The sequence below is a fragment of the Solanum verrucosum genome, unplaced genomic scaffold (assembly GCF_900185275.1).
Source record: "Solanum verrucosum unplaced genomic scaffold, falcon-dt-bn FXZP01000278.1, whole genome shotgun sequence".
In the NCBI taxonomy this organism is placed as follows: Eukaryota; Viridiplantae; Streptophyta; class Magnoliopsida; order Solanales; family Solanaceae; genus Solanum; species Solanum verrucosum.
This window is the reverse complement of record NW_026020332.1, coordinates 4,704,158-4,717,451: the sequence shown is the minus strand read 5'-3', so window position 1 is coordinate 4,717,451 and position 13,294 is coordinate 4,704,158. Positions and strand designations below refer to the sequence as shown.

The following is a 13,294-nucleotide window of genomic DNA, read 5'->3' as shown; positions in this document are numbered from 1 at the left end:
ATATATGCAAAATAAAGTACACACAACTCGTTTTGTTAATCAATTACAATTCAAATACATTTCAATCAAAATAGAGTAGTCAAAGTTTTAACTTCTAAACATTAAGTTTATTCTAATATTAGGTCGCATGTTTGTTAATATTTTAATAGTATATATGTTATTTATGTAATTATATACTTCGTTATTGTATTCGATATTTCGATATGCTATATCTAAATACCAAATATCGTACCGAATACCAAAATAAATTAAAATATATATCATATACCGCACTAAATACCATAATATTAAAACCACAATATTAAAAAATTCGATATAATATGATCTTTCGATATATACCATACCATGCCCACCCCAGCCTTTGCCTAGCAACAAGAAACGGAGGAGTGTTGTCAGTTTTAAAAAAATATAATTAACTACAGTTTTCATCTTTATGCTTACTCAATGGTAAATATAACAATAATATTAAATTGAAATCAAGGAATAAATCAGAATAATCCAGTCAAATTATAACGACTACAAATAAGAATATTAGTGACTGCAACTTTTTTCATTTATTTCTTGCTTCCCATGACTGCCTCTCTCCATGGATACAGTTAGATGCAAATTAAATTGTATAGTCACGAGAAGATTTAGATACATATGAATCATGATACACAATAATGCAGAGTTATCATATAACATTAAACAACTCTCAGTGGTAGATCTTCATAACCAACCCTCTTTTTGTGCCTTTCAAACAGTTCTTGCATTGCTTCAATAAACTGACTGTGCACTTCAGAAACCTTCAACAGAAAAAAAAAACTAAGGTTAATTATGGGTCCAGATATTATATTTGTTGAAATTTTTTGAGTTTTAACATAATATATACTCTGCATTAAAAATACTGGACACCTGGTGTTGAAGCACCAAATCAAGCCCCATATGACTAGACCACAATATTACTCAGTGCCAATAGCAGAGAAAGAGACAGACTTAACAGGGTGAACTGACATACCTCTTCAACGGTTGGCTCTGGATTTTTCTTGAGCACAATTGGCCTACCAACTACAACATGCATGGGTCGTTGAAATGGTACCGGAGAGCTGCAGTGAAACACCATGACATTACAGAGATGAAAATACAACACGAGTGGCAAAATGCATTATAGACGTTTCTAAAAATATTCTAGGGACTACTATAGCCATCGAAATCCATCTTATGATGCTAGCACTACACACTCATTTTTCCTCTATTCTATTTACAATAATGTACTCTTTCACTGTTGGTGGTGATAGTAGCAGCACTGCATTATTGGATCAGGGCGAGATTTAGTAATAAGGTAACAAAAGGTCAGAGTGAAAATAAAAACTTGAATAAAATAAAACCAATCCCAATCAGCCCAGGATGATGGCTGTACGTAGCTGCCCAGTTTGTGTCATTTCAGCCATAAAAGATGGGTAAAAATCACCCTCATCAAACTCAAACAAAATATGGAGGTCAAAGATTTTATTGTATTGCAGAAATACGGGAGGTTGGTTGCACATGGTTCAAAGCTTTGTGAATAATAGGGAAGCCACTCCACTTAAATCATTCACACACAAATTAATGTGGTTTACTAAAAAAACAGCTAGAAACCGACCACACAAAACGACCTCTTGAGGTCGATTTTCTTATTCAATTTTTTTTTTTTCAATAAAGAAGCTGACCTACTGAGGTCGGTTTACTTGGCAAAAAAAATGCAGGAAATATATTAGCTGACCTCATACAAGGATTTTGTAAAACAGCTATATTCAAAACTGTGAAATGTGCCTGACTTACACATCACAAGCTATGCACTTACCACTAGACCAAAGCCCCAGAGACAAGGGCCAGAGATTTTAGACTAGCTTCCTGGTATAGAAATCAATAGAAACTCAACAAAAATCTGAAATAACATACCCCAGCACGCCCCAAAAAAGAATTGGAGTGAACTTAATGAGCCTAGAGAATTCCAAGTACAGTTTCCCGCTTGGCTTCCACCATTTGTAGACATCAGTCTGCAGAATTTAGGTAAAACTGTAAGCACACGCCAGGATAGTTTTTCAATAACACACAAAGATATGTCAGCCCAAATATTTTAATAGCTTGCAAGAAAAATATTCAGTCCTGCTTGAAATTTTGATCATATAGACGGATACAAAACTCGCACAGGTTAGAGAACATTTCATTCCCAAATAAAGACATCTTTACACATCGAAGCACTACGCATCGAAGCACAAAGATGGAAGTAAATACCTGAACACTATGTAAACGGAAATAGAAGAACAAAATATCACCTGGCCGAAACAGAAAACTGGAACTAGTGGTTTGCCCGCCTCTATGGCAATTCGTACAAATCCTTTTCTTCTTTGAAGGTAGGCAATCTATCACAGGTTAAGAGAGCAATAAGATTTAACCCCTCTCGATCCCAGCACACACAGTAAAGGATATGAAATAATCTCAATTTCACACATTGTTTTCCCCAACAGGAACATAAGATGCATAGAAATTCTTTTACCATGCCATCAGTCCCAAACATACTATAATTTCTGGTCACATAAGAAAGAAAAACTAGACCTCTTTCCTCAAATATCAGATCGTTTACAATCCAATGAAGAGAGTACTTGTTGAAAAGAGAGTAGAGCTTATATACTCTTTTGATGAGTTCCTACTAGTTATTCCTGATCAAAACTCCTTTTTGTGGGTGCATCTACTTGGTCTTACCAGGAGTTAGGAAGAAATGTGGTGAGTACAGCATAATATACTGGTTTGGAAAATACAATCAAGTTTCGAGATTGAACCTCTGATCCGTGTTCCATATAGAATGCCTCTTGAACTCCACCTGGCACTATGATGCAGCTGTAACCAGATGCCAAGAGGGATTTAAAAATTTTCCTTGTTACTGGTGCAAGTCCTAACCATGTCCAGATATGCCGCAAGAAAGGTGTATAGAACACCTGTCAATGTTTCTTCATAGTAAATGCTACAGCTGAAAATAAGACTATGTACAATTAAAATATAAGAACAAGGAATCAAGTCATACAGCAGTACTCGCAAGCACTTTGATTTTTGGGAGAGGCATGAAACCTGTAAGATCAGCAAGGGCAACCGCCCCAATAGGCCAAACGGAATGTGGCTCATACCCAAAAACTGTAAGTAACAACATCTGAGTTAGTCTGAAGAACAGGAACTGAAGATTTCTGATTTTCCATTAATGTGACAAGCACTCAGAATGATGTATCTAGTTCCTCGTAGAAACAGATACCATCTGCCTACAATGGAAAGGACGTGAGCAAGTGCCCCTTCAAAAAGAAGTGGATAATGGGAGCAATATATTATTATTCACAGTAGAGAAAAAAAACAAGGAAAAACAAAAGAGGAAATTTTAGAACATAAGCAAGCAAGAGAAATAAAGATTCGAGGACCGAATTACCCAAACTATAGAATACTCAACAAAACAACATAGTAAGAGAAGAGGACCAAGAGAGCAAGAGCACAGGAGGATTTCTTTTCATTTGGCCCCTTAATCATTACAGTATACTCATTTGTTCTATTTTCTTTCAAACATATTTTCAAATCCTTAAAAAGTAATTTACATCGAAGGGGAAATTTTCTTGTTATGGTCCTATATTTCATTTGTTCTAGAAATGCAAATTTCACACGCCAACACTTGACGGCCATGACCACGTGATATAGGTTTAAACCTGTCTAATTTAATTCTTCACAAGACACCAAGCAAATGGAATCAGAGTCAAATGATATAGAATCGTTTTAGAAAGAGTCACAGAAAATAGGCTGAGTGGTTGAGCTAATAACAAAATGAAACAAAATAATGTATTCATCCAGCCCCCGCAAGTGGATACAAAGACTGAGAAGCTATGCTCCTAAGAATGGAGATTGCTATAGTGAGAAATTTATCAAGAGAAGTGCATCAAAGTAGAAGTCTCTAGACAGCATTTAAGCTAGTTAGAAGTCAACTATGGTTTAGACAAAAGCAAGCCTCCCAAGGTGACACAGGTTTACATAACTTGTCATCTAAAAGCAATAGCATTGGTCAACTTATGTTGAAGCAAGCACACTAATCACTGTTTTGATTGAGATTGCAGTTGATTGGTTATTACCTTCAATTTACTTCTTCCATTTCAATTTATTTATTTTACTTTCATGTTAAGTGTATTTCAAAAAGAATGCATATTTTCCTTTTTTTTGGTAACTCTTAAGTTCTAACTTTCCACGCAACATGTTTAAGATTAAAGAACATTTTGGTACATTCTACGTATCTTCAATTTAAGACTACAAAATTCGAAAGTCTTCTACACTTGCTTAAATTCCATGTCAAATCAAAACCAGACAAAGTGAAACAGAGGGGGCAACATATTTACATGACAACAATCACACAATTATGCCAAGAAATGTACGGCTTTATGACGGATATAGATAGCTTGGTAATACCAATGTTTCCAAGTGATCGAGTGAATTGCAAGTTCATGAGCACACACAAAAGTATAAACTTTAATCAGCCCCTGATGTTTTATTGGAGTCTGCCTAAAATAGAAAAGTGGGGACTACAATTTTTTGCAAATTTGTAATTTCTTAAAATGCTATCATTCCGCAGGCAAGACAGCTGCAAATAGACTAACCAATTATAGCAGAAACACTGTGCTAGTCTCTTCTGGTTAGTTGATTCCCCAACCCCAAATCAAATTAAAGTAAGTTGATTTGTTTATACTTATTGAGGATGGATAGTAGTCACTAATTTTACCGTAAGCCTCATTAGGATCAAATGCTTTGATGTCCTCTACATACAAATGCACCGGAAAATAGCCACAAGCATGCTTACAGATGTACCTGAAGAACCCCAATTTTCAGCATCAATAATACAGAAGAAAATCAATAGTTTCCACTTAATCAGATAAATACTAAATTGCAACCACAAAAAAACACTTGCCTAGCTAATCTTCGCCCCAAATTATTTTTCTCACCAATCGGAATGAGAATAAGTATAAGCAATATTCCTATAACTCTGAAACAAAATTTCAACAAAGTCAAACTCAAACTAGTCGACAGAAAGAAATAAGAGATAGAGAGAAAGTAAAGAGAAAACTAACTAACACGAGTGCTTTGGAGAAAGGAAGAAAAACAAAGGAAGCAATAAGGATTAAGAAGTTGAAATGGACGGAGCCAAGCCATAAGACCAACGCCAATACAGTATGCAATAATGACCCGGAATTCGTCCCTTTAAACTCCACCGGCGTCGGAGTTGACGGCGGCGCCGGTTTTTGATGAATTACAGAATCGTCATCTCGTATAGCCATGGGTGAAAATTCAAATCGAAACGAATAAAACAGAAAAAATGAATATGAAATTAAAGAATTGGTTATGAATTTATAGGAAGAAAGTTGGGAATCATGCAGTAGCTAATTTCCCTTTTTTATTAGATATTAGATAATAAAGAGGAGTGTTGGTTGTAGAATTGATGATGTTGTTCCAGCGACTTCGCGTCGAAAGCATCGACTTATTTTATTAATATTAACTCGTCCACTTTTAATTATCATGATTTTTATTTTTAAAATTAAATTATAAAAACTTTAATTAACTATGTATTTTTTCATATATAAAAAATTGTAATTTATATTATTTTTCATATAGTTTTTGAATATCTGATTTTTTTGTTTAAAATATTAAATTAATATAATTTAATTTAATCTTAAAAATTAATTAATCAATTTGACTTTTAAAAACGTAATATAACAAATAAAAAGTGGACAACGAGACTATAATTTTGATTTTGTGAGTTGTGATTTTGAAGTCAGCGCGTGGAATTTACTTTAACACGTGGTTTCTACAGAGAAAATGACAGGCAGATAAAATATGGGTCCTTTCTTCATTCTAGTGGTCACGTTACGAAGGTTAAAAATATTTATTTTGTCAAAAAGATATTATTCATTTTGTTTTATTTCGACTTTTTATTGGTTCTTTTTTATTTGTTATTATTTATCTATAAATTCTTCAATTTATTTAGAGAGTTAATGTTTTTTTTTGAAAAAGGTAGAGTCTTTTTAATGAATAAACTTAATTTTGGAATTCTATCAATTAGTAAGGATAAAATGGTAAATTCGTTATGTAAATTATTATTATTTTCTTAATAAGTGTATCAAGTTAAAAATAGACAAATAAATACTCCCTATGCCCCTAATTACTTGTCCACTTTTCCTTTTGTAGTTGTTCCTAGTTACTTGTCCATTTTGACTAATCAAGAAAGGACAATTTTTTTTAATCTATTATATCCTCAATTAAATGACTAATTATTTTTAAAAATATAGAACTTTTCATCCACTTCATAATTAATATGAGTAAAATGGTAAACTCACTATGTTATTAATTATTTTCTTAATAAGTGTGTCAATTCAAAAGTGAACAAGTAATTAGAGACAGAGGGAGTAGCAACAAAGGGAGTAGTATAATTTACATAAATTCATCGTGCTAAAAGCTAATTACAATTTTTCCTATGTTTTTTTTTCAAATTAACAAAAATCTCTTAAAACTTATGGATTTTAGATACATTACTGGACTTCCGGATACATCAACAAACATCTGATACATAAGGGAGGATGTATCAAAGAGAAGATAGGGATGTATAAGAGAAGGGATAGAACATCCGGATTCATAAGGGAGTGATGTATTTGGAGGGGATAGGATGTATCAGCGAGAGGAAAGTGATGTATCCGAAAGAAGATTTTTTTTAATAGTAGGAAATTTTAGAGATAATGGCAAAATAAAATGTGTATTTAGGTGATTTTTCCAAAAATGTATTACTCTCCTATTCACTTTTATTTGTCACTTATTTCTAAAATAGATTTTCATTTTTAGTTGTTATTTTTGACATATCAAGAAAAGACAATCTTTTTTTTCCATATTTTACCCATAACATTAAATACTATTCTCCATATCATTCTTTAAGACCCAATACTAAACATTTATTAGTAGGGATTTTATGGTAAAATACTTATATGAATAATTGTTTTCTTAATGTGTGTCAAGTCAAACAACGACAAGTAAAAACGAATGGATGTAATACTTTTTTCGAGGAATCAAATTGTTTGGCCAAAATTGTTTTGGAAAGAAACTAAAAATTTCTATTACAAAAAAAAAATTAGAAAATTATTTTTTCCAAGATTAAAATATTGTTACCATAGATACATATTTAAAATAATTTATCTTTATAAAATAACCTTAATATTGAAAGTGCGTTGATACTTATATTTTTTCATAATTTGACTCTCAAAAACATTTTTTTTTTTAAAACTTAATCAAACACAATTTATTTATTGAAGCAAATTAGCCAAAAACGAATTAGCCTAAACCAAATTATTTATTTCAAATTGAACTTTCTAGCAACAAAAGTCTCTTTTTCAGCCAAACATTTTGGCAAACGTCTCTTTTACAACCAAACATGTTACAGGCTGTACATACGTTGGGTTAATTTAGATTTTTTAAATGACAAATAAATTAGTTACGTCAAACTTCAAAATTTATAAATTATGTTAATAAAAAGAAGAAGATCTTATCAGATTATTATTTTTCTGATAAAGTCTTATTTGTGCTTCCATTTTAATTTTTTTAATAAGATAAAATAATTTGAAGTATTTCTTTAGAAACTAAACACAAAATGTGAGATGAGTGATGATTATATTAAAAAATACTAACAAAAATAATAATTAAATTACATAAAGTAAATATTATTAATTAATAAGTCATAATGAAAATGATTATAATCTAAAATTAATAAATCATATTAAACTAAATACAATTAATAAATAGTAATGATATGACTAAATATTTAAAATAAAGTTATGCACTGACACTATTTAAACAAATGCAAGATTAAAGAGTGATTATTTAACATAATATCCTTCTTAATGTTGAATTTCGACATTAATATTAATTTGATTTTGATTTTAGTTTTTAAACTTTTATTTAAATTACTACTAATCTTATTGAGCTATAAATTTTATTGAATTTATTTTGCCAGCATATATAGCCTCTAGCCGCAAGCTACGTATTGATTTTATTTTTTATAATAAAGAATTAAGAAAAGTAGATCTATGTTACCTACTCCCATTAAATTATACTTTTTTTTAAGATAGCATTGCTAACCTTGACTGGATTCTAATTGATTAGATTAAATACCTAGATTAACTAGAGATTATTCAACAAACTCTAATATATCATCGACCCATTTTTGATACTATATATGATTTCTTGTTGTTCTTGGAACGAACACTCATGTGTATGTGATAAATACGGGGGCAAAGCCAAAATTCTAGCTACGAATTTGTTATAACTAATGAGTAGTTATTTTCACTTAAATTATACTATATGTTATAATTTTTACAAAATTTGGGAAGCTATTATTTTAAAAATTCAAAATTTTGAATCCGCTTCTATTTGAATGCAAAGTATTCATATGTACAGTTTTATCCACCCCACACCCTTTCAAAACAAATTGTGCATGTGCAAAACAATTTGTTTCCTAAATGACAGGTCAATTTTCATGAACTAAAATTAAGGAATGTTTGGATTGACTTTTTAAAAGTTATTTATAAGTTAAAGTTAAAATTGAAACATTCAATTTTTTACTTTTAACTTTTTGGGTGTTTTTCAACTTGAAAAAGTGTTTTTAAAAAATACTGTTTGAATTAGTTAAACATTTTTAAAATTAAAAAATAACTTAAAAGTAAAAAAAAATTAAAAAATAAATCAATCCAAACACATTGTTAATGGTTTTTTACTTTTAAGTTATTTTTTAATTTCAATTTGTTATTAATAATCAATTTTTATTTGTTGTAGTTAAAGTATTTGAAGTAGTGTTTACTTCATATATATAAAATCAATCCATCAAAAGGTAACAAGTTAGCCAAACATTATATTCATTCCTAGCTAGCACATATCAAATAATAGATCAATCGTCCGAAAACGATCTATATATAAGGATACATATTTGGTAATTCTAGTGCTATGGCTAGAGTACTCTCTATAATTTTTACTCTTACGCTACATATTTTATTGAGTCATATTTCATAGTTTAACTTGATAGTTGGTATAATTGTAGTTTTCTCATGGATCATAAACCATCATACTAAGCTAGCTAAACGTTTCCTAATTATTATTATGTTTATGCTTGTGCTTCCACGTACAAAATAAGTTGCTTAATTGGTTGAATTTTTTGGAGTATTAATTAAGAGATGCAATTGTTTTGTTTTTCATGTATTTTTGTAAAAATATAAAGTAGTATATCATGAAAAGACCATATCCCTTTTAAAAGTGAAATAGTACAAGTCAAATCATTATCCAATATTCACATTATCTTGCTCCTGCCAGCATTGATATCTCTCTTTATTACTTTGACAATCACCAAAAGATCTCAGCAGCCTAGATTATTGCACAAGATCAAGTCAGTAGTCACCCACTCATTTTTAAATACGGTATTGTATTTTTAGTTCAAACTTTATATATATCTTTAGAAAATTAAATATTCATATAAAATTTAGCTAGACGATCACTTTCTATAAATTTATAATATATAAAAAACGTCTAAATTTTGAATCTTCTAGCCGATAGGTATGTTGGATGAGAAAATCATAAGCAATCAATCCACTTGAAGCTTAACGATAGGTATGTTGGATGAGAAAATCATAAGCAATCAATCCACTTGAAGCTTAAACAAGTACAAATTGCAAGTATTGGGAATATAATTAAATTACATACATATTTTCAAATTTTAATTACATCCCAATCGAAGCCAGCTGCCAAGGCGCCATTTTTTCTTTGTCATTTTAGCATTACCAACAACTTTATCTGATTTCTCACTACTTAAAGATACTGTCGACGCTTCTTCCTGTAAAATATATATTATTAATATTAGCCAATAATCATATGTTGTGACAAATTAAAGAACTGATCATGTATTAATTGTTATATATAGAAGACACAAGCCTATATATTGTATGATAAAAAGATAATTAAGCAGGTAAAGTATAAAATGTACTTATCGTTCATATTATTTTTCGCACTAAAAATGTGATACCAAACCTAACTCAGATCCAAAAGTTAAGAATGACTTTGATACCATGTAAAGATATGACCCCTAAGCTTAACTCAACCCCAAAAGCTAACTCATGAGAAGAGGATTGCTCAAGTCCATATAAACAGACCACCAGTCCATCCTCCAATCAATGTGGACTTTTACCCGGTCTAACCGTTTCACTTGAGTAACACTTAACTAGTAAGCATCAAGGATGATTTTGAAGAAAAAAAGTGATAAATCTCCTTATTTTTATTTAAAAAGGAAAATATATTCCGCTTTATCAGTTGGTTGGTTAGTTGACTATCTAGATTTTAATTTTATCTAAACGTTATTTATTTACCTGGAGTTGTTTATGTTTGAGATTGGCCTTTTCGTCTTCGTTGTCATGATTTCTTGACTTGGATGAACTCAACCTTGATGTTTTCCCTTCTTCCATTTCTAAGCTTAGCTGCAACTAAACAACACAAATCAATATTTTATATATTACATATGTTATTGTCTTAGTTTGACTGAACACAGAGTTTTAAAGAATAATAATGACTTTTGAATCAATCTTTTGATTATCTTAAACTAAAAACACGTGTAATATATATTAAAATATTCTTTAATCTTACGATCTTAAACCTTAAAAACTCGATTCTCGAGTGCAGTGAGTCGATCAACAAGAGTGCCTTTGTGATGAACTTCTTCAAGTGCAGTAGATAGACTCAGAGTACTCCTGCAGTACTCTGAGTCTTCTTCTTCTTCTCCTTTCTCATTTTTTGGTGACATCCCATGTTTCTCTTCCAGAACCTGCAGCTGCATTATATGTCACGAAAAGTCGTGAACATTTATTTTTAGTATAATGGACGAATAAAAGTGAACAGAGGGAGTAGTTACCAGGAAATCGAGGCGATCTAATCTTGGAAGAACAGGTAAGGAAGAAGCGAAGTCTTTACTATCTAGATCCTTCATTTTTATTAGCTAGAGATGTTAATGGATGGAAAATGTAGCTAAGTTTTTAAAGATGGTGATGACTGAAGAAGAGGATGGTGATTATTAAATAGAAGTGACATAATGTGAAAGTGAGGAGAGGGGGGTTGGGTTTACTAATTATTGGCAACTCCTATGCCATACCCTTTTGTCACCATGCTAGATTGGCTTAATCATTGCTCTTTGACTTGTACTCTTTTTTTCCGTAACATTGGTGAACAATAAATTGAGATGAGTTTGAATCTGATACTATACAAATAGATGGATTATAGGTTTCACTCAATTCCAAAAGTTAACTTATGAAGAGAAGTTTATCCAAATGATTAAATTCTCATCGCTCTACGGATGTCAAACTTCTTAACAAGTATGTCTTTTGAGAATTAAGCATTATTAAGAATGAATCATTCTTTAATACGAAAGTATAGTTAGAAACAAATGCGTTTTTTTTGTTTTAAATTTTTAGAACCATACTTATTTTACTTATTTTTTTGTTGTTGCTAAAATGATACTTATTTTAAGAGGGAATAATTTTTTTTAATTTTTTTTCGTTTGGAATCTTATCTCATAGTGGCCTATCTAATAGTAATATAGTGTATAGAGTATAATCTATGTCAATGACGTAGAAACAAATACTAGTAGTTAAATCTCAACGACGTGGTTGTTTCTATCCCTATAGCTCGTTACGTGCACCTTAGTGAGGAAGATCTTGTTTCATTGTTTGGCTGTTGGTGACTATATTGTTATGAATTATGATCAGTTTTAACGTGTTATTTATAATTAAATAACTATGTTTTCGATAGATGCTCGATTAAATGAAAATGATTTTCATAATAAATTTGAAAGAAATGTCAAAATATAAAGCTATGTCGAAAATATTTTTAGAATGAGTAATTCTTGGACATATTTTGAAGGTGTGTGTCCTCCGTATATTTGTTTCTTTTTTGTTAATCACAGCCTTAACAGGTATTATGGTGGACTTTTAACAAAGATTTTATGCATAGTAATTCTATATTTTTACCTCTCTTTAGTTTTTTTTTTTTTTTTTTATATATACTTTCTACTTTTTTTCTTGACTTGAATCTATCATTTTATGATTGGAGGTGAAGAATATATCATCAGAGCAACTCCCCCGTACACGCATGATGGTCAGATTCTAAATAATCAAATTCCTAAGGTCTCATTGGTAATTTGGGATATTTCACGTGCATTCAGTCATTGATTACATTAGAACGCCAAATCTTAGAGCTTTTACTTCCAAGATACTGAAAATCCTTTATAAAAAAAAAATATTGAAAATCCTTTTTTTAATGTTATCACAAACAATTTTTTAAAATAAGATTCTTAGTTGGTTAAAATGGTTGTGCATCACACAAGTCCATCGTTTCCCAAGGACAAGGAGAGTACCACACGGCAATTCATGATGTCACGTAGGGATAACAAAATCAAACCTAATTCGTTTAAGGTTGGAGGGTTATTGATCCGCCTATTTATTTGCTTAATTTATTTTATTCATTAAAAGTTGGGTTAATATATAGTCTAAATCAATGAAGAATCTTGTCAAAATATTTTTATATATATATTTTTAAAAATAAATATGTTAACAAAAGATACAAACAAACAAATAAAACTTAGTAAAAATTAAATGGGTTGGATTATGATCCGTATTTCAGCTCAACCCCCACATTTAACATCTTTATCGCCATGTCATATTAGGCACCAATCTTTTATGACTACCAAAGAAATGCATTAATTAAGTGTAAAAAATATTTTTGAGTTCGGTAGGTTTTCAACTTTAATTTTTTTATGTTGATAAAAAAGCTATCAATTCTCTCTTTTCTTATGATCGATCCACTTATGTTCAAGACCATTTTAAAGCAATATGTGCTTGAGTTTGCTTCTTTCCTATATTTAAATTTAAATAGACTAGGAAGACTTTGCTAGGTGTATTTATTTTGTTACAATTTTGTCTTTGCATTGTTTAATTAGATGGTGTCTTTAACCAAAGAAATACACAAACAAATTTTGATAGAAAAAGAAATGAAAAAATTAGTGAAACCTCATTGTAATGGTCATTCGTTACAACTCTATTTCATTATAACAGCCTAATTTTCTCCGTAACTAATTTTTCATGTTATATTTCGCTTCAACCTTTTACACTACTGAAGTGTATGTAGAAACCTGAAAAACTATTTCTTTTTTCTACTTCAACCAAATATGATCTAAACATCTACTCCT

At 30.5% G+C, this 13,294-nt stretch overlaps 2 protein-coding genes across 2 annotated transcripts; both read right to left on the bottom strand.

Moving 5' to 3' along the window:
* Positions 1-651: 651 nt before the first annotated feature.
* Positions 652-5,469, bottom strand: LOC125836563 (diacylglycerol O-acyltransferase 2D). The gene is made up of 9 exons (XM_049515747.1): positions 5,113-5,469; positions 4,949-5,023; positions 4,763-4,848; positions 3,044-3,150; positions 2,802-2,957; positions 2,298-2,384; positions 1,921-2,018; positions 998-1,085; positions 652-785 (listed from the first exon to the last, which is right to left on the bottom strand). Exons 1-9 carry the CDS (start codon positions 5,313-5,315, stop codon positions 684-686), a joined length of 1,002 nt encoding a protein of 333 aa, XP_049371704.1. The 5' UTR covers positions 5,316-5,469; the 3' UTR covers positions 652-683.
* Positions 5,470-9,781: 4,312 nt separating this feature from the next.
* Positions 9,782-11,049, bottom strand: LOC125836527 (uncharacterized). Its single transcript, XM_049515698.1, has 4 exons — positions 10,967-11,049; positions 10,712-10,885; positions 10,442-10,535; positions 9,782-9,900 (listed from the first exon to the last, which is right to left on the bottom strand). The coding sequence occupies exons 1-4, from the start codon at positions 11,039-11,041 to the stop codon at positions 9,782-9,784; spliced, it is 462 nt and encodes a 153-aa protein (XP_049371655.1). The 5' UTR covers positions 11,042-11,049.
* Between the last annotated feature and the right edge of the window lie 2,245 nt (positions 11,050-13,294).

Bases quoted from the DNA above. Each gene is read 5' to 3' on its own strand.
- LOC125836563 (XM_049515747.1), bottom strand. From the start codon at position 5,315: ATGGCTATACGAGATGACGATTCTGTAATTCATCAAAAACCGGCGCCG. The intron at 5,024-5,112 runs GTTAGTTAGTTT...ATTTTGTTTCAG, and splicing joins CCTTTCTCCAAAGCACTCGT to AGTTATAGGAATATTGCTTA. The intron at 3,151-4,762 runs GTAAAATTAGTG...TGTTACTTACAG, and splicing joins TGATCCTAATGAGGCTTACG to TTTTTGGGTATGAGCCACAT.
- LOC125836527 (XM_049515698.1), bottom strand. From the start codon at position 11,041: ATGAAGGATCTAGATAGTAAAGACTTCGCTTCTTCCTTACCTGTTCTT. The intron at 10,886-10,966 runs GTAACTACTCCC...CATATAATGCAG, and splicing joins TAGATCGCCTCGATTTCCTG to CTGCAGGTTCTGGAAGAGAA. The intron at 9,901-10,441 runs ATAAACAACTCC...TATATATTTTAC, and splicing joins CGAAAAGGCCAATCTCAAAC to AGGAAGAAGCGTCGACAGTA.